The sequence below is a fragment of the Saccopteryx leptura genome, chromosome 3, assembly GCF_036850995.1.
Source record: "Saccopteryx leptura isolate mSacLep1 chromosome 3, mSacLep1_pri_phased_curated, whole genome shotgun sequence".
Taxonomy (NCBI): Eukaryota; Metazoa; Chordata; class Mammalia; order Chiroptera; family Emballonuridae; genus Saccopteryx; species Saccopteryx leptura.
The window spans coordinates 279,800,934-279,823,567 of NC_089505.1; the positions used below are offsets into that span (position 1 = coordinate 279,800,934).

The 22,634-nt window shown below is 38.8% G+C and overlaps 1 protein-coding gene across 5 annotated transcripts in view; it reads left to right on the plus strand.

Annotated features, from left to right (window-relative positions):
- HEATR5B (HEAT repeat containing 5B) overlaps positions 1 to 22,634 on the plus strand; it is an 87,285-nt gene that overhangs the window by 27,554 nt on the left and 37,097 nt on the right. For all 5 annotated transcript variants that reach the window (XM_066378512.1, XM_066378510.1, XM_066378511.1 and 2 more), the window contains exons 14-21: positions 73 to 182; positions 1,767 to 1,930; positions 2,969 to 3,144; positions 5,983 to 6,088; positions 7,600 to 7,790; positions 9,168 to 9,327; positions 12,736 to 12,925; positions 15,864 to 16,033. In XM_066378512.1, coding sequence (XP_066234609.1) covers positions 73 to 182; positions 1,767 to 1,930; positions 2,969 to 3,144; positions 5,983 to 6,088; positions 7,600 to 7,790; positions 9,168 to 9,327; positions 12,736 to 12,925; positions 15,864 to 16,033 — 1,267 coding nt within the window. The remainder of the gene's footprint in view (positions 1 to 72; positions 183 to 1,766; positions 1,931 to 2,968; positions 3,145 to 5,982; positions 6,089 to 7,599; positions 7,791 to 9,167; positions 9,328 to 12,735; positions 12,926 to 15,863; positions 16,034 to 22,634) is intronic.

Here is a 22,634-nt window from a genome sequence, read left to right on the forward strand (position 1 = left end):
CGCTGAAAAAAATGGTTATAAGTAATACTTATCCTAACCAGGTGATAACTAACCATGTTTTTGGTATTTCAGCATTCCATCTGTAATTAAAGCTCATGGAGCTCACCTGAAAGCCAGTGCCGCAATGGTCCGTTTAAGACTTTACGATATCTTGGCTTTATTACCTCCAAAAACTTATGAAGGTAAATAAAATTTACGATACTGATAGAAGAGTTTCAATGTGCCTTTTCAGTTCTTAACACTATTACAGAGCTTTCACCGCGGCTCTCCAACTGACTCGCTCTGAAAAGGGAGGCAGCCATTTTCCTTCCCTGTGCTGTGAACATAGCACTTACTGTGTTCCAGGCCCCTTTCTTTTTTTTCTTTAAAAAAAATTTTATTTACTGATATGAGAGAGAAAGAGGGAAGTATCAATCTCTTTCTATTTATGCCCTGATCGGGGATCAAACTAGCAACCTTTGCATATTTTCAACCTTTTTTTTTCATGGCACAAACACACACTAATTACTAAGGTCAGTGCCCCTGACTAAATACAACCATTTTCATCTCATGGCACAAATTAATTAGTTACTAAAGAAGAAGAGATCAGGGCCCCTTTTTCTTTTCTTCTTCTTTTTTTTTTTTTTTTTTTTTTTTTGTATTTTTCTGAAGCCAGAAACGGGGAGAGACAGTCAGACAGACTCCCGCATGCGCCCGACCCAGATCCACCCGGCACGCCCACCAGGGGGCGACGCTCTGCCCCTCTGGGGCGTCGCTCTGTTGCGACCAGAGCCACTCCAGCACCTGGGGCAGAGGCCAAGGAGCCATCCCCAGCGCCCGGGCCATCTTTGCTCCAATGGAGCCTCGCTGTGGAGGGGAAGAGAGAGACAGAGAGGAAGGAGAGAGGGAGGGGTGGAGAAGCAGATGGGCGCTTCTCCTGTGTGCCCTGACCGGGAATTGAACCCGGGACTTCTGCACGCCAGGCCGACGCTCTACCACTGAGCCAACCGGCCAGGGCCCCCCTTTTTCTTTAGTAATTAGTTTACGAGTGCATGAGAAATAAAGGTTGAAAATCAGTCTAATCAACTGAGCTGTCTGGCAAGGACCTGGCCCTTCTAAACCCTTTATATGTATTAACATCTTTGACTCTGACCTTATGAGGTGATGAGCTGTATTTAATAAATGAAGAATTGGGTACAGATAGATAATGGAACTTGCCCAAGTCTGAAAGCTAGTAAGTGAGAGATTAGATTTAAATCCAGCTGGTTCATCTTTAAAGTCTGTGCTTTTAATAACTATCCTAAACTGCTTTATATGCATTAAATATAGCCAATAATTTAGGAACCTGGAGGTAGAAGAGTAATGAACTTTGCAGAAATTAAATATAAGTATTATATAAATGTTAATGTTAAAATAAGTCATTGATTTGTTTCCAGATCAACCATGCCCAAGAATTTTGATATGCTCTGGTTCAGTGTTTGTATATCATTAGGTAATTAATAAAATGATAATCATGTCCTATTTAATATATTTAAAACAAATAATTTTTATTTTATTTCAGGTTTTTGGTTACTTTAAATAATTGGGCTAAAAGGCACAATACAACAGTAAAAAATGAAGTGCCCTTATTATATATTAAACAGCAATGAAATATTTAATATACATTTTCATAGGAAATAACTCAATTATTTTATTTCTGTTGAACTTGTTGCTGCTCTTTGTGGACACTGATTGTAATTTACATAAAAATTATTCTTCTTAATCTGATCTGAAGTTCTGTTTTTTAGGATCTTTCAACGCACTTCTTAGAGAACTGGTGGCAGAATTCACTTTGACAGACAATTCAGCCAATACAACCACTTCCCTTCTCAGGTCCCTCTGTCATTATGATGACAGTGTTCTTCTTGGCTCCTGGCTTCAAGAAACTGATCATAAGTCAATTGAAGACCAGGTAGTAAATAAACCATGCAGGGAACTGAAATACTTGCTTAATTGAAAACCATGATACTATTACATATTATTTTTTAAAAAGGAAATGTAGTAGACCAAGGTTTAATTTTCATTGAGCTTTCTTAGACTTTTAAAGATGGCTTCCTGCCTGACCAGGCGGTGGCACAGTAGATAGAGCATCGGACTGGGATGCGTAGGACCCAGGTTCGAGACCCTGAGGTTGCCAGCTTGAGTGCGGGCTCATCTGGTTTGAGCAAAGCTCACCAGCTTGGACCCAAGGTCACTGGCTTGAGCAAGGGGTCACTTGGTCTGCCGAAGGCCCGCGGTCAAGGCACATAATGAGAAAGCAATCAGTGAACAACTAAGGTATTGCAACAAAAAAATGATGATTGATGCTTCTCATCTCTCTTCGTTCCTGCCTGTCTGTCCCTATCTATCCCTCTCTCTGACTCTCTCTCTCTGTAAAAGAAATTTAAAAAATAAATAAAGATGGCTTCCTGCTGATGGATAAATAGTGAAAACAGGTAAATAGCAATAGTTAGAATCTGGCTAATTCTCTTTATTCAGTATTCTTTGTATTTAGATACCCAGTGGTGTCTGTGGCAAATACCACTTTCAGCTGGCTTTTTGGAGAGGAATGGGTGTTAGTAGGTTGAGCATTTAGAACCTTTTGGCCACTGAATACGTTACCTCTTATGTACTTTTAAAAAAGAGTTACTAAAGCCTCTTTTAAATAAATATTGGTGGGTTTAAGTTTTTTCTGATATTACTTTGCTTACACATTTAAAGATGGCTAACATAATACTGTTTTAGAATGGACAATCATTTTCTTAAAATTACATAAGGTGTTATTGTTGGCTTTTTTTAATGGCCAAATTACATTTTTATCTGTCTAAAATTTTTTAGATTCAGTCGTTCTGGGTTTTTTTTTGTTTGTTTGTTTTCTCCTTCCTCACCTGTTCTATTCTTCACGCCCAATTTTTAGTACGTGAATTTCCTAAAGTAGATTTTGTATGATCTTTCTGTTGTTATTTTGCAGCTGCAGCCAAACAGTGCGTCTGGGAGTGGGGCTCTGGAGCATGACCCGTCCTCCATTTACTTACGGATACCTGCTGGCGAAGCTGTGCCTGGTCCCCTCCCTCTTGGAGTTTCTGTCATTGATGCTTCCGTGGCTCTTTTTGGTGTAGTGTTTCCTCATGTTTCTTATAAACACCGGTTAGTTAAATATAAACAATATCCACATGGTAGATTTTTCCACCCCAATTAGCTCTACAATAAGGTATATTACTACTTGAACAATAAGCTTTATACATTTAATAAAAGAAGGTCACATACATGATAAAAAAATTTCATGCAAAAAATTCTACATAATTTGAAACTTTTTTAAAGATTTGGCCCTGTGGACTAGTATCTGGTATCTGTTATAATACAAGTTTGTTTGCCATTTTATAAGTAGGCTTTGACTATAGCGTTCTTTAATTAGGGACATCAACTTGATAAGTCTTGTTTTTGTTACTGAAGAACTGCTCCCCAATTACATTTGTCAGTCAGATGATCCAAGTCTAAGGACTTAGGAGACTAAGGTAACTGGTTCTTTTTCTAATAGGACCTTTTTAGTTAGCTTTAAGCTACGTCCACAGATGCTATCCCTAAATTTATTAGGCATTTAAAAAAATATATATGGTCATTTTTCCAAAAAGAAGACGGAAAATGAATTAATGCAAGGTTTTCACAGATAACTTATTTTATAAAATACGCCTTAAAAACATAATATGTAAGAGATTACACAAATGTTATATTTTTAAATGTGTAGGTTACTTGGTTAATTGCTTTTTAATTTCAGTAGAAATTTTTAAATATGAAATACCATTTTACACAGATATCTTTTTTTTTTTTTTTTTTTTATTCATTTTTAGAGAGGAGAGAGGGAGAGAGAGAGAGACAGAGAGGGAGAAAGAGGAGAGGGGAGGAGCTGGAAGCATCAACTCCCATATGTGCCTTGACCAGGCAAGCCCAGGGTTTTGAACCGGCGACCTCAGCATTTCCAGGTCGACGCTTTATCCACTGCGCCACCACAGGTTAGGCCTTTACACAGATATCTTAAAGAACATTTGCTTGTCATATAAATGTTAAAGAACATTAAATGTGCCTGACCTGTGGTGGCACAGTGGATCAGGCGTCGATCTGGAATGCTGAGGTCACCGGTTCAAGGCCCTGGGCTTGCCCGGTCAAGGCATATATGGGAGTTGATGCTTTCTGCTCCTCCCCCCTTCTCTCTCTCTGTCTCTCTTCTCTCTAAAATGAATACATAAATAATAATAATAAAAAAAAAAGATACAAATTTTAAAAAAAGAACATTAAATGTGAAGAAATCTTATGAAGTATCTGCTTTAAGGTTCCTGTTGTAAATCTAAGGAAATCCAGGTCTAAGACTTTATGATTTGCCTGAAGTAATGCAGCTAGCTATAAGAGCAATAATTAGATCCCAGGAATATCTTAATTTTAGTCAATCACCTTTGTGGAACAAGGAGATATGTACATAAATAAATTCTATTAAATTATAATAAGTAACAAATATCAGTGGTGGAGGAATGAGGAATACATTATGGCAGGTTTACAGGCTGAAATACCTTTTTTTTTTTTTTTGAAGTAAGAAGTGGGGAAGCAGAAAGACAAACTCCTGCAAGTGCCTGACCGGGATCCACCTGGCATGCCCCCTAGGGGCCGATGCTCTGCCCATCTGGGGCGTTGCAACAGGAAGCATTGTAGCGCCTGAGGCAGAGGCCATGGAGCCATCCTCAGTGCCCAGGCCAACTTTGCTCCAGTGGGAGCCTTGGCTGCGGGAGGGGAAGAGAGAGACATAAAGGAAGGAGAGGGGGAGAGGTGGAGAAGCAGGTGGGCGCTTCTCCTGTGTGCCCTGACTGGGAATCGAACCTGGGATTTCCAACGCAGGGCTGATGCTCTACCACTAAGCCAACTGGCCAAGGCCATGAAATACTTTTTTACAGAGATGATATTTTGATATCAGAAAATGCTCATTATGCAATATTTAAAAAATAAAGGGCAAGTTTGGTATTGTGAAATACATACAAATGTACATGTGCATACAAGTACATGTGTGTATACATAAGAAAAAGACTTAGAAGAAAATGAATGTACCCAAGGGTAACTGATTATTTCTGGGTAATGACTTTTTGTTAATAGCTTTCAATTTATATTAAATGAGTATTTTGTAAGAAAAACGTTTTTAATAAGCTTTTAAAAAAAGTTATGCATTTGATGCTTAACAATAATGTTGGATACCCTGTGTGTCTTCTTAATCTATGTACTGGAAGCAATGACCTGAGACCCATGTCCTGTAGTAAATTAATCTTAAATCTTTCTAGTGACCTTAGGGCAATTTTGATTTCCTACTTTAGGTCATAGTTACTTTAGGACTAAATCCAACTTCCCTAGGTGTCTTTGCCCAAACCCATTTCTTTTTAGAAGAATCTGAAGTGATCTCATTCTCTTTTATCAGAAGACTCTCTAATGACTGTTTTTTACATTTAAAAAAAATTGACCAAAGTACATCTTTTAAAAAAGGTGCCTATGAATTTTCAAGGATAGGACATGAGGTACTGTTTTCTTCTATTTGAGAATGTTTTTAAAAGATTATTGCCACAATCTTTTATTTCCAACTTAAAAGTCTTCCACACAGATGTATAATTAATGATTGTTATTCTATTCAAGAAAACCTTGAGCACTTTCTATATGCCAGAAACTTTGTTGGATGCTGGTGTTAATGATAAAGGCCACTGAAATTATGACCTTATTTTCCTAATTGAAACATAATATTCTATCTCTTTTCTTGTTCTAGTTGACAACCATGTGTCCATAGATTAATTCAGGAGGAGAACATCTGGTTTGGACCAGCTGGGGGAATGAGCTAGAAATGAAATAACTTGAGGCATTATTTGTTGAACAATTAGCTCCTACTCTTCTTACCTCTAATTTTTGAGCCATATTTGAATTAAAAGTTTTGTTAACGGGATCTTCATTCTACTTTTATAGACTGCAGATGTTGGATCACTTTGCTGAATGTGTTAAACAAGCCAAAGGTGTCCGCCAACAGGCTGTGCAGCTTAATATTTTTACTGCTGTTCTTAGTGCCTTAAAGGTATTTACTTTTAAAACATATGAAATATTTTGAACTAAGATTTTAATTAATTCCTTAACAAGGCAGGCATATCTAGACTATTATGATGTTTAAATGTATATCATTGGATACCTGTGTTTTTATGTTTAAATTACTAGAAATTTTATTCAGCTCATTGTAATTAAATATTTTATATTTTAGTAATGATAATCTTTCAATTTGAGCCCACAGATGTTTTACAAACGCCAGTAGTTCTTTCAGAATTTTCAAAAATGTCTGACTAATGAAATCTGATATTTTATAGAAGGTTAATGAGATAAAGCTTAAATTTGATTTGTGGTTTTGACCATAAATCAGGAGAGGCCATATTATACAGTTGAAAGAATTCTGCGTTTAGAGATTGTGTTCTGGTTTTGCTACTCACTTGGTTTAAATCTTGTGCAGTTTTTTTTAACCTTTTTGAATCTCAGTTCCTACACGTATAAAGTGAAATAATAACTATTTTGCCTCTCTCAGAGTTCATGTGCTACTATGCAGCCTGCAGCCTCTCGTGATGTATTTGAAAACTTTTTATATTATTCAGCCCTAAATTTATTGTAAGGTGTACTGTTTTAAAGTAAAATGGCAACAAGTTCAAGTATTTAAATAGGCATGAATTAAATCATGTTTTGTAAACATCAGGGAAGGGGTATATAGGCATTGATAGAAATGTAGGTTTGTAGCTTTTACATAACTATTAGTATATTACTTATTTAGAGACCACCGACCAACACCAACATCAGAGTTTTTTTAAAAAAGGAAGTGGGGTGGCCATGGTCTTCCTCAGTGGTTGGAAAGCTAGTGAACCAACTGTAAAATTGCTGTACAGTGTACTTTTCTCATGGGTATGCGTACTAATGCCTCTGCTGTAGTGAACGTTTTCCTCAAGCACCGGTACTTGGAGTTTTGGTCTCAAATGAGTAAATGAAGTTCCAGGACAGTAGGTATAGCTAGAGCAGAGGTATTAACAGTTAGAATGGTGAACAAATTATATCAACATTCAGTTACTGATTATTGTTATCTCATTTTAGCCTGTAGGTATATATTGGATATATTCTTTGTGACATAATTATCTTCTCTGGAATTTTTATATGAATGAATCAAAGTTTCATACTTCTCAAGCCATCCATAAAGTTATGATGATAAATTTCAGTCAGTTGAATAACAGCTGACTTACTAATACAGTGTTCTTTATATATAAGAACAATTTTTAATTATTAGTCTTTGGATAGAGACATTCCTAAGGATTGTTGGTTTTAGGGTCAATTGAACTATTACTATGTTATGTATCATGTTCTGAATCATGTTTAGGAAAGTGATTGCCATCAATTTAACAGGTGATGATTCTAGTCATAGTATATGCCTGTAAAAGATGACTTAAGAAAGTAATATGTATATTAAGATATATGTATATTTACAAAGATTGTGGCACATTTTTTTTCTGTTATTTAATGTGAATTTTGACTTGCCTTTAAAAAAAATAATAACTGTAGGGCCTGGCTGAAAACAAAAGTACTTTAGGACCTGAAGAAGTACGTAAATCCGCTCTGACACTGGTTATGGGCGCTCTTGACAACCCAAATCCCATCTTACGATGTGCAGCAGGGGAAGCTCTTGGAAGAATGGCTCAGGTGGTTGGAGAAGCATCTTTTATTGCTAGAATGGCCCAATATAGCTTTGACAAGTAAGTGGGTCTCTTTACAAACAAGTCAGTTTTTCATATAGGCAAAGATGTCTTTTTAGTAATCAGTATTGATTAACTGGACTGTGTGTTTTCCAAATGGTATAGCATGTGACAATATTTTGTGCTTTTTTTCATAATGGCCTGAATTTTTATTTCAACAATTGATTAAACTCTAGAATCTGGCTAAGTTGTAATATGGTAGGTACTTTCAGTGTGGTGAGGGCTTTGGTTTCCGCTTTTGAATATTACATAAGGGAATCAAGAAGATTGTTAATAGGGCTTCTCTCAGTTATATGTACTCTGCTCTAAAATCCTTTTATCTCAACCCCCCTCCATTATTCTTTCTGTTAATTATTCACTTTTTAAAATAAGTCATTATTTTTCTAACTGCTGCTAAATGTATCATCTCTTCAATTATCCCTGATATGGAGGATAAAGTTAACATTCGGTGTTAAGGATTTCCTTTAATATTAATTAAAAAGAGTGATCTGATTCCAAATAAGTATGATTAAGATGGTAACATGCAATTATTAGTGACTGTTGGTTGTTAAGTAGAGAAGTTGAAATCAAGAGTGGTCAAGAACCAATACTTGAGTTAGATAAATTAAGCATTTTTAACTATTACTGTATTTTGAGTACTAATTATATCAAACACATCCTAATCATTAACCAGAGAGGGAGATGGGGGAGGCAGTGGTTCTGAGATTTTGTGGTACCTCTTTACATTTTCTTTTCAGTGAAATGTACCACTTTAATGAAACCAGACCCCCTTCTTCACAATACACAAGAATAAGCCAACCATATTTATTTATTTATTTATTTATTTATTTATTTATTTATTTATTTAGTGACAGAGACAGAGCTAGGGATAGACAGACAGGAAGGGAGAGAGATGAGAAACATCAATTCTTAGTTATGGCTCTTTAGTTGTTCACTGATTGCTTTCTCATATGTGCCTTGACCACAGAGCTACAGCAGACTGAGTGACTTTGGGCTCAAGCCAGCGACCTTGGGCTTCAAGCCAGCGACCTTTGGGCTCAAGCCATTGACCATGGGGTCATGTCTATGGTCCTATGCTCAAGTTGGTGAGCCTGCACTCAAGTTGATGAGCCCGCACTCAAGCCAGTGACCTCAGGGTTTCTAATCTGGAGTCCTCTGCATCCCAGTCCGATGCTCTGTCCACTGCGTCACTGCCTGGTCAGGCTAAGCCAACCATTTTAAATTAAATAACTCTTGTTTGGGAGTGGTGAAAGAAGTAATCATGATTGTAGTCTTTGTGATTTCCCGAATAATTCCCTTTTATCATGTGGCTTATGAGCTTGTTATTGCCATAGGGAAATAAAAAAGAAATCTCTTAAGAATACTTATTTTTTCCAGGTTGAAATCAGCTCGAGATGTTGTATCCAGAACTGGGCATTCATTGGCTTTGGGCTGTTTGCATCGTTATGTTGGTGGTATTGGATCAGGACAACATCTAAAGACCAGTGTCAGCATTTTATTGGCTCTAGCACAAGATGGGACATCCTCTGAAGTCCAGGTGTAATATTAATTTTTTATTATGAAATATTTAAATAATATTTTTAGGAAAATTATTTGCTATACAAAATTGTAATGATTCTGCTAGGTTGGTAGGAAAAAATGTGTGAGGGTCTTTGTCATTTTGTTCTATGGTTTATTTTTAGTATTATATAACAAGGATTTTGTTTTTTAAACTAATCTTAAATCTGTCTTATTCTGGGAATTTAACCCATTTCATGTATATTCCTTGAAGCATATTTTCTTTTAATTATTTATTATCCTTTGCTTATTTCCTTGTTTTTGCATTTTTTTACCTTTGTTAGATTTATCAATTTTTATTATTGACCAACCTCTTTCTCTCCCATCTTCTAGTCCAGGGTCACTGATTGAATTTTCAGGTATACTCTGAATTTTTTTGTTTGTTTCTCCTTAAATACAAATAGAAATAACTACATTGAGAGTCAAGAGCTTCCTATATGTAAAAATGTACTACATTCTTTATTTACCACTTCACATTGAAGCATGCAAAAATACTAATCTGTGAATGCAATAGCATCTAACTCCCCAACCTCATATTGGGACTCACAAGTTTAATTTCCATTACTACTTGCCATTAGTTTGTTGGATGAGTTCCTTCAGGATTAAATAAAAAGGCTTCTAGTAAACAAGTTTAGTTTGTCTGACTTCTTTGTAAAGCTTTCCTTTATATAAAGCACAGAGTTCCTAAAAGCATTAAAATAAAAATCAAGTAATCTTGGCCCTGGCCGGTTGGCTCAGCAGTAGAGCGTCGGCCTGGCGTGCGGGGGACCCGGGTTCGATTACCGGCCAGGGCACATAGGAGAAGCGCCCATTTGCTTCTCCACCCCCCCCCCCCTCCTTCCTCTCTGTCTCTCTCTTCCCCTCCCCCAGGCTTCTTTGGAGCAAAGATGGCCCAGGCGCTGGGGATAGCTCCTTGGCCTCTGCCCTAGGCGCTAGAGTGGCTCTGGCGCAACAGAGCGATGCCCCGGAGGGGCAGAGCATCGCCCCCTGGTGGGCAGAGCATCGCCCCCTGGTGGGCAGAGCATCGCCCCTGGTGGGCGTGCCGGGTGGATCCCGGTTGGGCGCATGCAGGAGTCTGTCTGACTGTCTCTCCCCGTTTCCAGCTTCAGGAAAAAAAAAAAAAAAAAATCAAGTAATCTTATTCCTCAAGAGATGCTCCACTGCTTTTTTTATGTCTTTTTATACTAGTTTGGGAGAAAAAAAAATTATGAAATTATTTTATCCAAGACGTTACTGCTTTTTTGTGTGTGTCAAAGAATAGCTACTACTTTTCTTTCTTCTTTGATCTTCACATTTTCTTACCCCCCTCTTTTGCTTTAATTTGTCAATACCAAACTCCTCTAAGTGACCTCCCTACATGGTTTTTTATGACAGGACATTTTACTATAATTTGGATCAGTTTCATTCCCCCAAAGGTAATATTTCAATTTATATCTTCACAGAATAGTACAGTAGTTATTCTTTTTTTTTTTAGTAGTAGTAGTTATTCTTAAGTTTCCCCTACTGTTTCTTCTGTGTTGAGAATCCTAACTCAAAAACCATACTTTACAATTGCATTATTGTTACATGTGTTTATAATTATTGTAGACTTACTATTTGATATTTTCTTTTTTGTATCCTTAACTCTTATCTTGAGATCTTTGTTCTTAGGAACACTTCCTCTAGCAATAATTATTTTAGGAAGGGTCTTGAACGGTTTGCTTTTGGAATCCTTGTATAACTAAAAGGTAGCTTCTGTTGTTTTCATACTTGGATTATGTTTTAGTTGGTTATACTATTCCTGGCACACTGTTCTTTCCTTTGTTATTCATAAATGTTTCAGTATTTCTGTTTTCTAATACATCAGAGGATAATAGTAGCTTGATTTTAGCAGTAACTATTCTTTCTTTTTTTCCAATTTTCAAATAAATTTTTAATATAAAATTGGGTGGGTTTTAAAAAATATTTCTAGAATATTCTTTTTGTTTTAGTTAGTATGAACTTTTTCTTTTTTTCTTACCAAGAGAGAAAGAGAGAGAGAGAGAGAGACAGATAGAAAGGGCAAGAGATGAGAAGCATCAACTCGTAGCTGTGGCACTTTAGTTGTTCATTGATGACTTTCTCATATGTGCCTTGACCAGGGACTCCAGCCTAGCCTGTGACCCCTTGCTCAAGCTAGTTACTCTGGGCTCAAGCCCGTGACCTTGGGTTTCAAGCCAGTGACCTTTGGGCTCAAGCCAGCCACCATGGGGTTATGTCTGTGATTCCATGCTCAAGCTGGTGAGCCTGTGCTCAAGCCACCACCTCGGGGTTTTGAACCTGATTCTTCAGTGTCCCAGGCTGACTCTCTATCCACTGCACCACCATCTGGTCAAGCGGTCGAGCTCTCCTTTAGCACTGCTGACAGTAGAAATAAAAGATAAGTTCACAGCTATGTTTGGGCAGTTTTAAGGACCTTGTATTTTCTCAGGCTTGTGCTGATAATAGTATATTGCCCTGGGGTTAGTTTTGTAACTATCATTAGGCGATTAGATTACTTTGTACTTAGAAACATAAATAGGGGCATGAACTGGCTCCGTGCACTTGAAGAACTCTGTGTACCTATAATGGTTCCAGACATATATCTGAAGACAGAATATTGCCATGATCACTGTTTTATTTCAGGCAAGTTTCTTAACAAAATGCTAGCAATACAGATAATAAAGATACTGTCCATAAGCATCACTTAATCAAGCATTTATTACATAGGTCATTGTCTTTTAGAAGTATAAAATACTCCTGACCAGGCATGGCGCAGTGGATAGCGCGTCGGACTGGGATGCAGAGGACCCAGGTTCGAAACCCTAAGGTTGCCCAGGTTGAGCTCAGGCTCATCTGGTTTGATCAAGGCTCACCAGCTTGAGCCCAAGGTCGCTGGCTTGAGCAAGGGGTTACTTGGTCTACTCTAGCGCCTCCCCCCCCCCCATCAAGGCACATATGAGAAAGCAATCAATGAACAACTAAGGTGCTGCAACAAAGAACTGATGCTTTTCATCTCTCTCCCTTCTTCTCTGTCTGTCTCTATCTGTCCCTCTCTCTGTCTCTGTCACAAAAAAAGTGTAAAATATATACACATTGTAGAAGAAAAATAGTTCATCATTAAAATTTTTTTTCATCATTAAAATTTTTTTTCTGACACTCAAAGCCACACTGCAGAGAAGTTTTAAACATAGCATTTGTTATCAGTTGCTTTGGTTATTAGCTGTTGGTAACTTACGTGCTACCTTTTATATCTTAAGGAATATTGTTATTAGTATTTCTAGATAATTAGTTAAAAACTAAGATGATAGTATTTACTAAAATTTACCTTAAAAATGAATTTAGTATACTCTATTTTTTACAACTGAAATAAAATTTTATTTTATTCCAGACTTGGTCTCTGCATTCACTGGCTTTGATAGTGGATTCGAGTGGCCCAATGTATCGTGGGTATGTGGAACCTACATTGTCTCTAGTTCTTACCTTGCTGTTGACAGTTCCACCCTCCCATACGGAAGTTCATCAGTGTTTGGGTAGATGCTTGGGTGCTATAATCACTACTGTTGGCCCTGAACTACAAGGTAAGTTCATCTTAAATTAGAGAAACTAGACAGATCATTACTTTCTTTCAATTTCCTGAATGTGATCATCATGTTGCTTAAAGAATTTTTTTTAGATGTTCCTTTTTACATTTATTTTTTAATCTAAAAAAATTTTTCAATCATTTAAAGAAATTTTGTAGTAAAAATCATCATCATCATCATCAATCCTAGGCACTAAATTCTTGCAAATTATGGAAGACCTGGAACTCTGCTTTTTACATGTATTATTTAATCTCTACAACAAACCTGTAGCTTGTAGCATTTTTTGAAATTCTGAACAGAGAAAATATTTCTAAATGAAATTTTACTTGGGGCCACATGAAGATAAAGATAGAAGTAGAATAAGCCTGACCTGTGGTGGCGCAGTGGATAAAGCATTGACCTGGAAATGCTGAGGTCGCTGGTTCAGAACCCTGTGTTTGCCTGGTCAAGGCACATATGGGAGTTGATGCTTCCTACTCCTCCCTTCATTTCTCTCTCTTCCTCTCTCTCTCCTTTCTAAAATGAATAAATAAAAAGTATTAAAAGAAGCAACCAATTGCCTGACCTGTGGTGGCGCAGTGGATAAAGCATTATCCTGGAAACGCTGAGGTCGCCGGTTCGAAACCCTGGGTTTGCCTGGTCAAGACACATATGGGAGTTGATGCTTCCTGCTCCTCCCCTCATTTCTCTCTCTTCCTCTCTCTCACCTCTCTAAAATGAATAAATAAATAAAAAAAAGATAGAAGTAGAATTCCTTTGGCCTGGAAAACCATTCACTTGTCCTTATGGACTTTCACTTTGCTGTTTTCTTTGAACTTTCAGGATTAGGAACATAGTTTTGAAAAATCACTGCCATAAGGTAGATAATATTATCTCATTTTTCCCTGAGGAAGTAAGCTTAGAGAAGATAAGTAGCTTGCCTAGAGTTACTGAACTAATAAGTAGCAGATTTATGATTCTAAGGTCCATGTTCTTACCACTCAATTACGCTGAAATAATAACACTAATGGTTAAACACTCAGGTCAACAAATTACTGCTAATTTATCCTGAATATATAAGCTATTTTCAGAGTTTTATTTTAGCATTTATTAAATGTTTTCAGTGGGTCAAGCTTTTTATAACAAACATCTCATTTCTGACAACAACCCTGAGACAGACATACGTCTCCATTTCACAGAAGAAACCCAGGCTGAGAGAGGTTACATATGGACCACCAGTGAGTGGTTGGGTCAGAGATGACACCCAGACCAGTATCCTCTGCTTGCATTCTTCACCACTGTGGACAGACATTTCTAAAAAGAAGGAGGTGGAAACAAAGGATATTAAAGAAAAATGCTAGGGATTGAGAAAATTTGTGATTTAGACATGTCCCTTTCTTGGACGCAGAGTCTTCTTTGAGAAAGTTGACAGTTCTTTCTTCAGTGAATATCAGAAGGGTAAGGAGAGAAAAAACAGGTGCCTTTGATTAAGTATATGTGTTTACCAAGTGCTTTCTGATGTGATGGTGATGAGGCAATACTTATTTCAAATTAGAATGTGGCTCCTACCTGACTCTGATTTCCTTGTTTAGTCTTTATGTGTACATGAAACTTTTATATTTATAAAAATTTTATTTCATCTTTAGAAATAAAAGATAAGTTCACAGCTATGTTTGGGCAGTTTTAAAGACCTTATATTTTCTCAGGCCTGTGCTGATAATAGTATATTTGGCAATTAAGACCGTGTTATGTAGACAGCACATGATACTACAATTTATTTTTCCTATCTCTGTAAAAGTTGCCATTACTCTTACTAGGAAAATGGGATTTCAAATTATATAATAGAGGTGTTAATGTTGGTTGAACAGGGAGCCTGAGATGAGGACTCTTTTGTTTTTTTCAAATAAAATTAATGGGTTTAAAAAACAATATAATTTTCAGGAAATAAATATAAACCTAGCTAAATCTAATAGAGGTACATTGTCATCTATATACTGTTGTGTTTAAATCATTTTCATGGGCTTTGCAGACTTTTTTTTTTTTTTTAGCGAGAGAGACAGAGGAACAGACAGGGACAGACAGACAGGAGGGAGAGAGATGAGAAGCATCATTTCTTCATTGTGGCACCTTAGTTGTTCATTGATTGCTTTCTCTTATGTGCCTTGATTGACCATATGAGGGGGCTCCAGCAGAGCAAGTGACCACTTACTTGCTCAAGCCAGCCACCTTGGGCTTCAAGCCAGCCACCTTTGGGCTCAAGCCAGTGACCATGGGATCATGTCTATGATCCCACACTCAAGCCCAGCGACCCTGCGCTCCAGCTGGTGAGCCCACACTCAAGCTGGATGAGTCCATGCTCAAGCCAGCGACCTTGGGGTTTCAAACCTGGGCCCACTGCATCCCAGGCCGATACTCTATCAACTGCAAAACCACCTGGTCAGGCCAGGCCTTTGTTTTGTTTTTTTGGGTGTTTTTTTTTGTAACAGAGACAGAGAGAGGGACAGAAAGAGACGGATAGACAGGAAGGGAAAGAGATGAGAAGCATTAGTTCTTTGTTGTGGCACCTTAGTTATTCATTGATTGCTTTCTTACATGTGCCTTGACCAGGGGGCTACAGCAGATCGAGTGACCCCTTGCTCAAGCCAGCATCCTTGGGCTCAAGCCAGCAACCATGGGGTCATGTCTATGATCCCATGCTCAAGCTAGCGACTCCCACGCTCAAGCTGGATGAGCCCATGCTCAAGCCAGCAACCCTGGGGTTTCGAACCTAGGTTCTCCATGTCCCAGTCCAAGGCTCTATCCACTGCGCCACCATCTGGTCAGGCCATACCTTTGTTTTGAAACTATCTGAATCATAATCAAAAGGAGGGGTATTTAGAAGATAATTGTTCTCTAGAAATATTTTTGGTGTTAATAAAAAAGTTTTATTTTACATTTTCTTTTATTTTGTTGCTAGGAAATGGAGCAACAATTTCCACAATTCGTTCTTCTTGTTTGGTGGGCTGTGCTATTACCCAGGATCATTCAGATTCCCTCGTCCAGGCAGCTGCCATCTCCTGCCTTCAGCAGCTTCACATGTTTGCACCACGACATGTCAATCTGTCTAGTCTCGTTCCTAGCCTTTGTGTAAGTATAGAGCTCTGTATTTATTGATTTATTTAGAGAGCTCCAGATTCGTTTCCCAAAAGATCAAACTAGATCAAATTTAAAAAAATGCAAGTTTTTATCCTGGATGATGAATTCTAAGATTTCAGCTTCAATAATCATTTTATGATGATTTATTTTATTTTGTGATTTTTTTTTTAAAGTATTTTTCTGAAGTGAGAAGCAGGGGGTGGGGGGAGGGCAGGCAGACAGACTCCCGCATGTGCCCTACCGGGATCCACCTGGCATGCCCACCAGGGGGTGATGCTCTGCCCATCTGGGGTGTTGCTCTGCTGTAATCAGAGCCATTCTAGCACCTGAGCAGAGGCCATGGAGCCATCCTCAGTGCCCAGGCCAACTTTGCTCCAATGGAGCCTTGGCTGTGAAGGGGAAGAGAGAGATAGAGAGAAAGAAGAGGAAGAAAGGTGGAGAAGCAGATGGGCGCTTTTCCTGTGTGCCATTGCCAGGAATCGAACCTGGGACCTCTACATGCCAGGCCAATGACCTACTGCTGAGCTAACCAGCCAGTGTGATTTTCTTTTTCATGTCTTTTAAAGTATTTTGATGAATTATATGTTTCTTGGCTAAGAATGCATCATATTTTTAGTTTTTCCTACTCAGAATTTTATTTCCTAAAGTTTGATCACTTCTGAGGATCTTTGCTATCCTCACAGTTGTTAACCCTTTGAATCGTGAGTTTTTTGTTAATCCATCTTTTTTTTAATAATTTTTAAAAATTATTAGTTATTCATTTTAGATTGGAGACAGAGAGAGAGAGAGAGAGAGAGAGAGAGAGAGAGAGAAAGGGGGGAGGAGCAGGAAGCATCAACTCCCATATGTGCCTTGACCAGGCAAGCCCAGGGTTTCGAACCGGCGACCTCAGCGTTTCAGGTCTACACTTTATGCACTGTGCCACCACAGATCAGGCGTTGTTAATCCTTTGAGTGAGGACGTACGTGAATGTTCATACTACTCAAAGGTTAATTTATCCACTCAACAAATACTTAGTGAGAGCGTGCTATATGTCAGTCATCATGCAAAGTATGGAGGATACATCTGTCATCATGAAGTTTATAGTTTCAAGGGAACCTGGTTAACAATGATTATTTAGAAATAAGTGCTAGAAAAGGCTACAGGGAGCATCAAACATGGAGCCTGTCATAATCCAGGCATTCAGAAAAGATTCCCCTGAAAAAATAAAATTGAAGGTGTGATCTTCAGGATAAATAGGAGTCAGTTTGGGGAAGAACACGGTATTGGAGTAGGCAGCATTTATTTTTAAGGCAGAAGAAAAATATGTGAAAGGCCCTGGGACAGGATGGAGTGGGATGTATTTAAGGAACTGTTGAATCATCTGGTAGAGTGATACAGATAGAAGCCCAGATACTTGGATTAAAGATGGAACAGAAACTGCCTGACCTGTGATGGTGCAGTGAATAAAGCATTGACCTGGAATGCTGAGGTCACAGGTTTGAAAACCAGGACCTGCCCAGTCAAGGAACATACTAGTTATTAGTCAAGGCTACTACTAGGTGTTGATCCATCCTGCTCCGCCCCCCCCCCCATCTTTCTCTCTCTCTCTTCTCTCTAAAATCAGTAAATAAAATCTTTTTTTAAAATTTTATTTATTTATCTTATGACAGAGTCAGGGAGAGGGACAGACAGGAAGGGAGAGAGATGAGAAACATCAATTCTTTGTTGCGGCACCTTAGTTTTTCGTTGATTGCTTTCTCAAATGTGCCTTGACCATGGGGCTACAGCAGACTGAGTGACCCCTTGCTCGAGCTAGTGACCTTGGGTCCAAGCTGGTGAGCCTTGCTCAAACCAGATGAGCCTGCGCTCAAGCTGGAGACCTCGGGGTCTCGAACCTGGTTCCTCCACATCCCAGTCTGATGCTCTATTTACTGCGCCACTGCCTGGTCAGGCAGTAAATAAAATCTTAAAAAAAAAAAAAAAAAGATGGAATAGAAACAGAAACATCTTTCCAGAAGTTTGTGGAGTAGAGGACAGAGTGCAAAGAGTCAAGGGGATGAAGGGGTCAGGGGAGACTCTTTCCTTCCACAGTAGTGAGAAGTGAGCATGTTTAAATACTGAGGACATGGAGCCAGTAGGGTGGGCAAGTCAAAGGTAGAGAGCAGTGAGGGAATCTTAATCATCCAAGGTTTCTAATGGGGTAGAGTTTTCAGGGCGTAAGTAAGGGGTATCTCTTCCAGTGCAGCATAAAGAAAGGAGGAAAGGATGATTGTGGATATAGGTGAGCTTATAGATTTGGAGCTTATAGATTTGGGAGTCATCTAATGGCCTTTACTTTCTTGATCAAGTAAAAAGGAAGACCAAGTCCTATGAATGAGGGAGCCAGCAGTAGGGTCAGAAGTTTGGGTAGAATGGGATGTGGGAGTTTGGAAGTAACTGGAGAACTACAAGATCCTGTGGTTGTACTGAGGGTTCACTAGAGGTCAGTGGCCCTCTTTATTTCCATTTTGTAATTTATGATGGTACTAATTCATCTGTTGTGAGATTTTTTTCCAGCACCTGTAAACAACTTGGGTATGGGCATGGAGGAGCCAGATACTTTGATACATTTGTAGGTGGGCTTTAGTCAAGCAGATTTAATTAAATGAAAGCAGGGTGAGGGAGGTGAGGAAGTTAACAAGACAGCACTGAAATGAAGGGTTATGAAATCTCAATAAGGGAGAAAGGTAAAGACAGGAGGGGCTGGCCCCGGCCGGTTGGCTCAGTGGTAGAGCGTTGGCCTGGCATGTGGGGGACCTGGGTTCGTTTCCCGGCCAGGGCACATAGGAGAAGCGCCCATTTGCGGGTACATAGGAGAAGCGCCCATTTGCTTCTCCACCACCCCCTCTCCTTCCTCTCTGTCTCTCTCTTCCCCTCCCGCAGCCAAGGCTCCATTGGAGCAAAGATGGCCCGGGCGCTGGGGATGGCTCCTTGGCCTCTGCCCCAGGCGCTAGAGTGGCTCTGGTCGTGGCAGAGCGACTCCCCGGAGGGACAGAGCATCGCCCCCTGGTGGGCAGAGCGTTGCCCCCTGGTGGGCATGCCAGGTGGATCCCGGTCGGGCACATGCGGGAGTCTGTCTGACTGTCTCTCCCCGTTTCCAGCTTCAGAAAAATACAAAAAAAAAAAAAAAGACAGGAGGGGCTGATATTTAGGGAGAAAGAAGTAAAGGCTCTATAGATGTAGCCATGGGAGACTGTTGCTGAGGAAAGGGAATGGAAAGTCATCCATGATATGGTAAAGGAACTGAAAGGCCATGAGACTAGATCTTATGTGATGTATTTAGCTTTACTCAACAACAATTGCACCTGTTTCACCATAGGGCACTGAATTAGTCCCACATCATTAGGGAGTTTGAGTGTGCCACAAGGCAGAGGGCAGGTGCACGTGGAATGTTTACGAAGAACATCCGCAAAAAAAAAAGGTCAACTAAGAATATACACTAGATTGAATTCTGCAATATGATAAGTAAGATGCTGGCAAAAGCCATGGTCTGATGCCCAAGCTCTGAGGCCATAGATGGTACTCTTGAGCCAGGTAGACTTGTTGCAGAACAGAAGCTTAGATAGGCACCTGAGGAATGTGGTGAAGATGCAGGCATACACTCCTCAAGCTGTCTGGTTCCTCTCTCTTTTTTCCCCTCATTAATGGAAAGTATGCTGTGGAGGTTGACCTTATGAGATAGAGCACATTTAAATAAGAGGATCTGGGAAAGTAATAACATTACTTTCTTTATCTCAGTGGCAGTTATCAGGAAACCACAGGGAATGCAATGGGTTTCCTTTGTGTCGACACAAGATTATGTCTGCAAGCTGATATCCTTAGTAGAACCTCATGGATTTTATTACAAGGCATATTGGAGCACTTTCCTGAACCACTTCCAAAAGACTAAATAGTGAGATTACAGGCAGCTGGTGGGAAGGAAATGGCATGGCAGGATAAGGTGAGAAAAGGGGCCATTCAGGTGGATGGCTTGTTTCCATAGTGACAGAAGGCCTTTGTGCTTTTCCATTACCAGATCTTTTGACACTCTGAAAAATCATCTACACATGGATGGGTTCATTCATATTAGTGAAATCAATTTAGATTTTTATACATTTCATGTTCTGTTCTACTCAGTTATTGACTTTTTGTACCATGTGACCCACAGTTATTCATTCTCCTGTCCTGACAGAAGTATTCTGCACATAGACATTTATGTCCTCTGGGATAATTGTAGAAGTCTGTGAGGGAAGACTTGGGCTTAATGCCCACGTTGTCAAGGACAGAGCAAGGGTGTCCATTTGTCTAGGATGGTAGGCACAAGAAGAGATAGCAAGATTACATAAAGTAAAATAATAGGGTTTTTTATAGGAAGATGGAGGTAGGAGCCACAGCATTCCTGTTCTTGAGGTTTGTGGAATGTAGGGGGGAAAAAAGAAGCTTTTTCTAATTAGGCAATTAGGCATAATTTATAAAAGTTGAATATATGCATACATTTTTACTCAGCAGGTCCACTGTTAAGTAAATGCCCGACAGAAATGCATGCACATGTATGCCAAAAGACACGGACAGGAATGTTCATTGCCATGTTATTCATAGTAGCCAAAAAATAACCTAAATGTTCATCAGTCAGCAAAGTGGGTAAAGAGCGATATAATTATTTCACAGAAAACTACACAGCAATAAAAATTAATGAACTACTATTATATGGGATCAGATGGATGAATCTCACAGACATATTGCTGATAAGAAGCCAGACACAGAAGAGAACACACTGTATGGTTCCATTTAGCTCAAGGTCAAGAACAGGCTAAACCAAATCCTGGTGATCGATGTCCTACAGATTGTAGTTTTCTCTGAGGGGCTAGGAAGGGGCATGAGGAAGCCACATATTTTTATCAAATTTAATGTTTTATTCGTTCACCTGGTTTACAGTGACTGTCAAGATATCACAGATTATAATCATCTCTCATTTTAGAGATGTTAAAGTGAAAAAAGAAATCACCTCAGAATCATTGAAATAGAGTTTTGAAAACACTTCATAAATTGTAAAATGTTTTCTTTCTTTCACTTTTACTTTGGCTCTGCCAGTCACCATTTTTTTAGTATATTTTCTTAGCTATAGTTCTGTTTAATTATAATTAAATTAAATTTCTATGATGTTCTACTTCATATACATACTGCTCACAAAAATTAGAGGAAATTTCAAAATGAATATGAAGCTATAAAATAATCTCCTAATTTTTGTGAGCAATATATTTAGTCATTTGGTTCTTACAGCAGTTGTGTAAGAGCGGCAGGTGGACATTGTCCCCTTTGTATGGGCAACAAAGCGGAAACTGCGAGTCTAAGTGATTTGTCCTGCCCATCTCATGTGACCATACTTAAGCTTTCTTAATTATAGGACATTTGAAAGTTTCAAAATGTGTTATATTCAGGATGAGAAGTAAATAAAATTTTGTTGGAAAATACTTGTCATTTTCTCCCCTCAGTTATATATAGTTTTTAATATTTGGTATAAATTTTATTGGCTATGAATTTTATGCAAATATATCTTGAGTTACAGATGCTATCTTAATAATATAAATGGACTATAATATATGATATTTTTATCACCTAAAAATATGCTATCTAACATTGTGAAGGGGTGATGGATTCCACATAATCATTCTACCCTTCATCATTTGTAGATAAGATTCTTTCTAAAATATATTGTATTACCAAAAAAATAAAAATATGAAATGTATTACTTCTGTGCTTAAAAAGTAGCATGTGGGCTCTGGTGGGTTGGCTCAGTGGTAGAGCATGGCCTGGCATGTGGATGTTCCAGGTTCGATTCCCGCCAGGGCACACAAGAGAAGCATCCATCTGCTTCTCCACGCCTACCCCCTCACTTCTCTCTCTCTCTTATTCTCTATATCTCTCCTCTCCTCCTCTCCTGCAGCTATGGCTCTATGGAGCAAGTTAGCCCCAGGCGCTGAGGATGACTCCTGGCCTCTGCCTCGGGTGCTAAAAAATGCCTCTGGTTGCAAAGGAGCAAGGGCCCCAGATGGGCAGAGCAGTGCCCCCTAGTGGGCTTGCCAGGGGGATTCTGGTCGGGGTGCATGTGGGAGTCTGTCTCTGCCTCCCCTCCTCTCACTAAAAATTAAAAAAAAAATGTAGCATGTGAAAGATAGTTTAATATTTTCTTGATGAATCAGAGCTATAGTAATAGCTCTAATAGCTAACATTTATTGAGCAATTACCATGTGCCAGCCACTTCTATGAACTTATTTTTATTTTCACTATATTCTTATGAAGAATTATTTTCCCCATTATACATCTGGGCAAATAAGGCCCAGGGAGACTAAGTAACTTGTCTAAGGTTACTCTGGAGTAAGTGACTAAATCAGGATTCAAATCCAGCCTGGCAACCGAAGCCTGAGCTCTCAATCATTAGGCTGTACTGTGCTTTTATCCTTTACTTCATATGTTAGTATATGCTATATTGACTCTCACAGGAACTTTTGAGAAAACAAAAATTCTATACCAAAGACTTCGTTTTACAATTCTTCTCAGATGTTTTCTTGATTTTTAAATTTTATTTTAATTA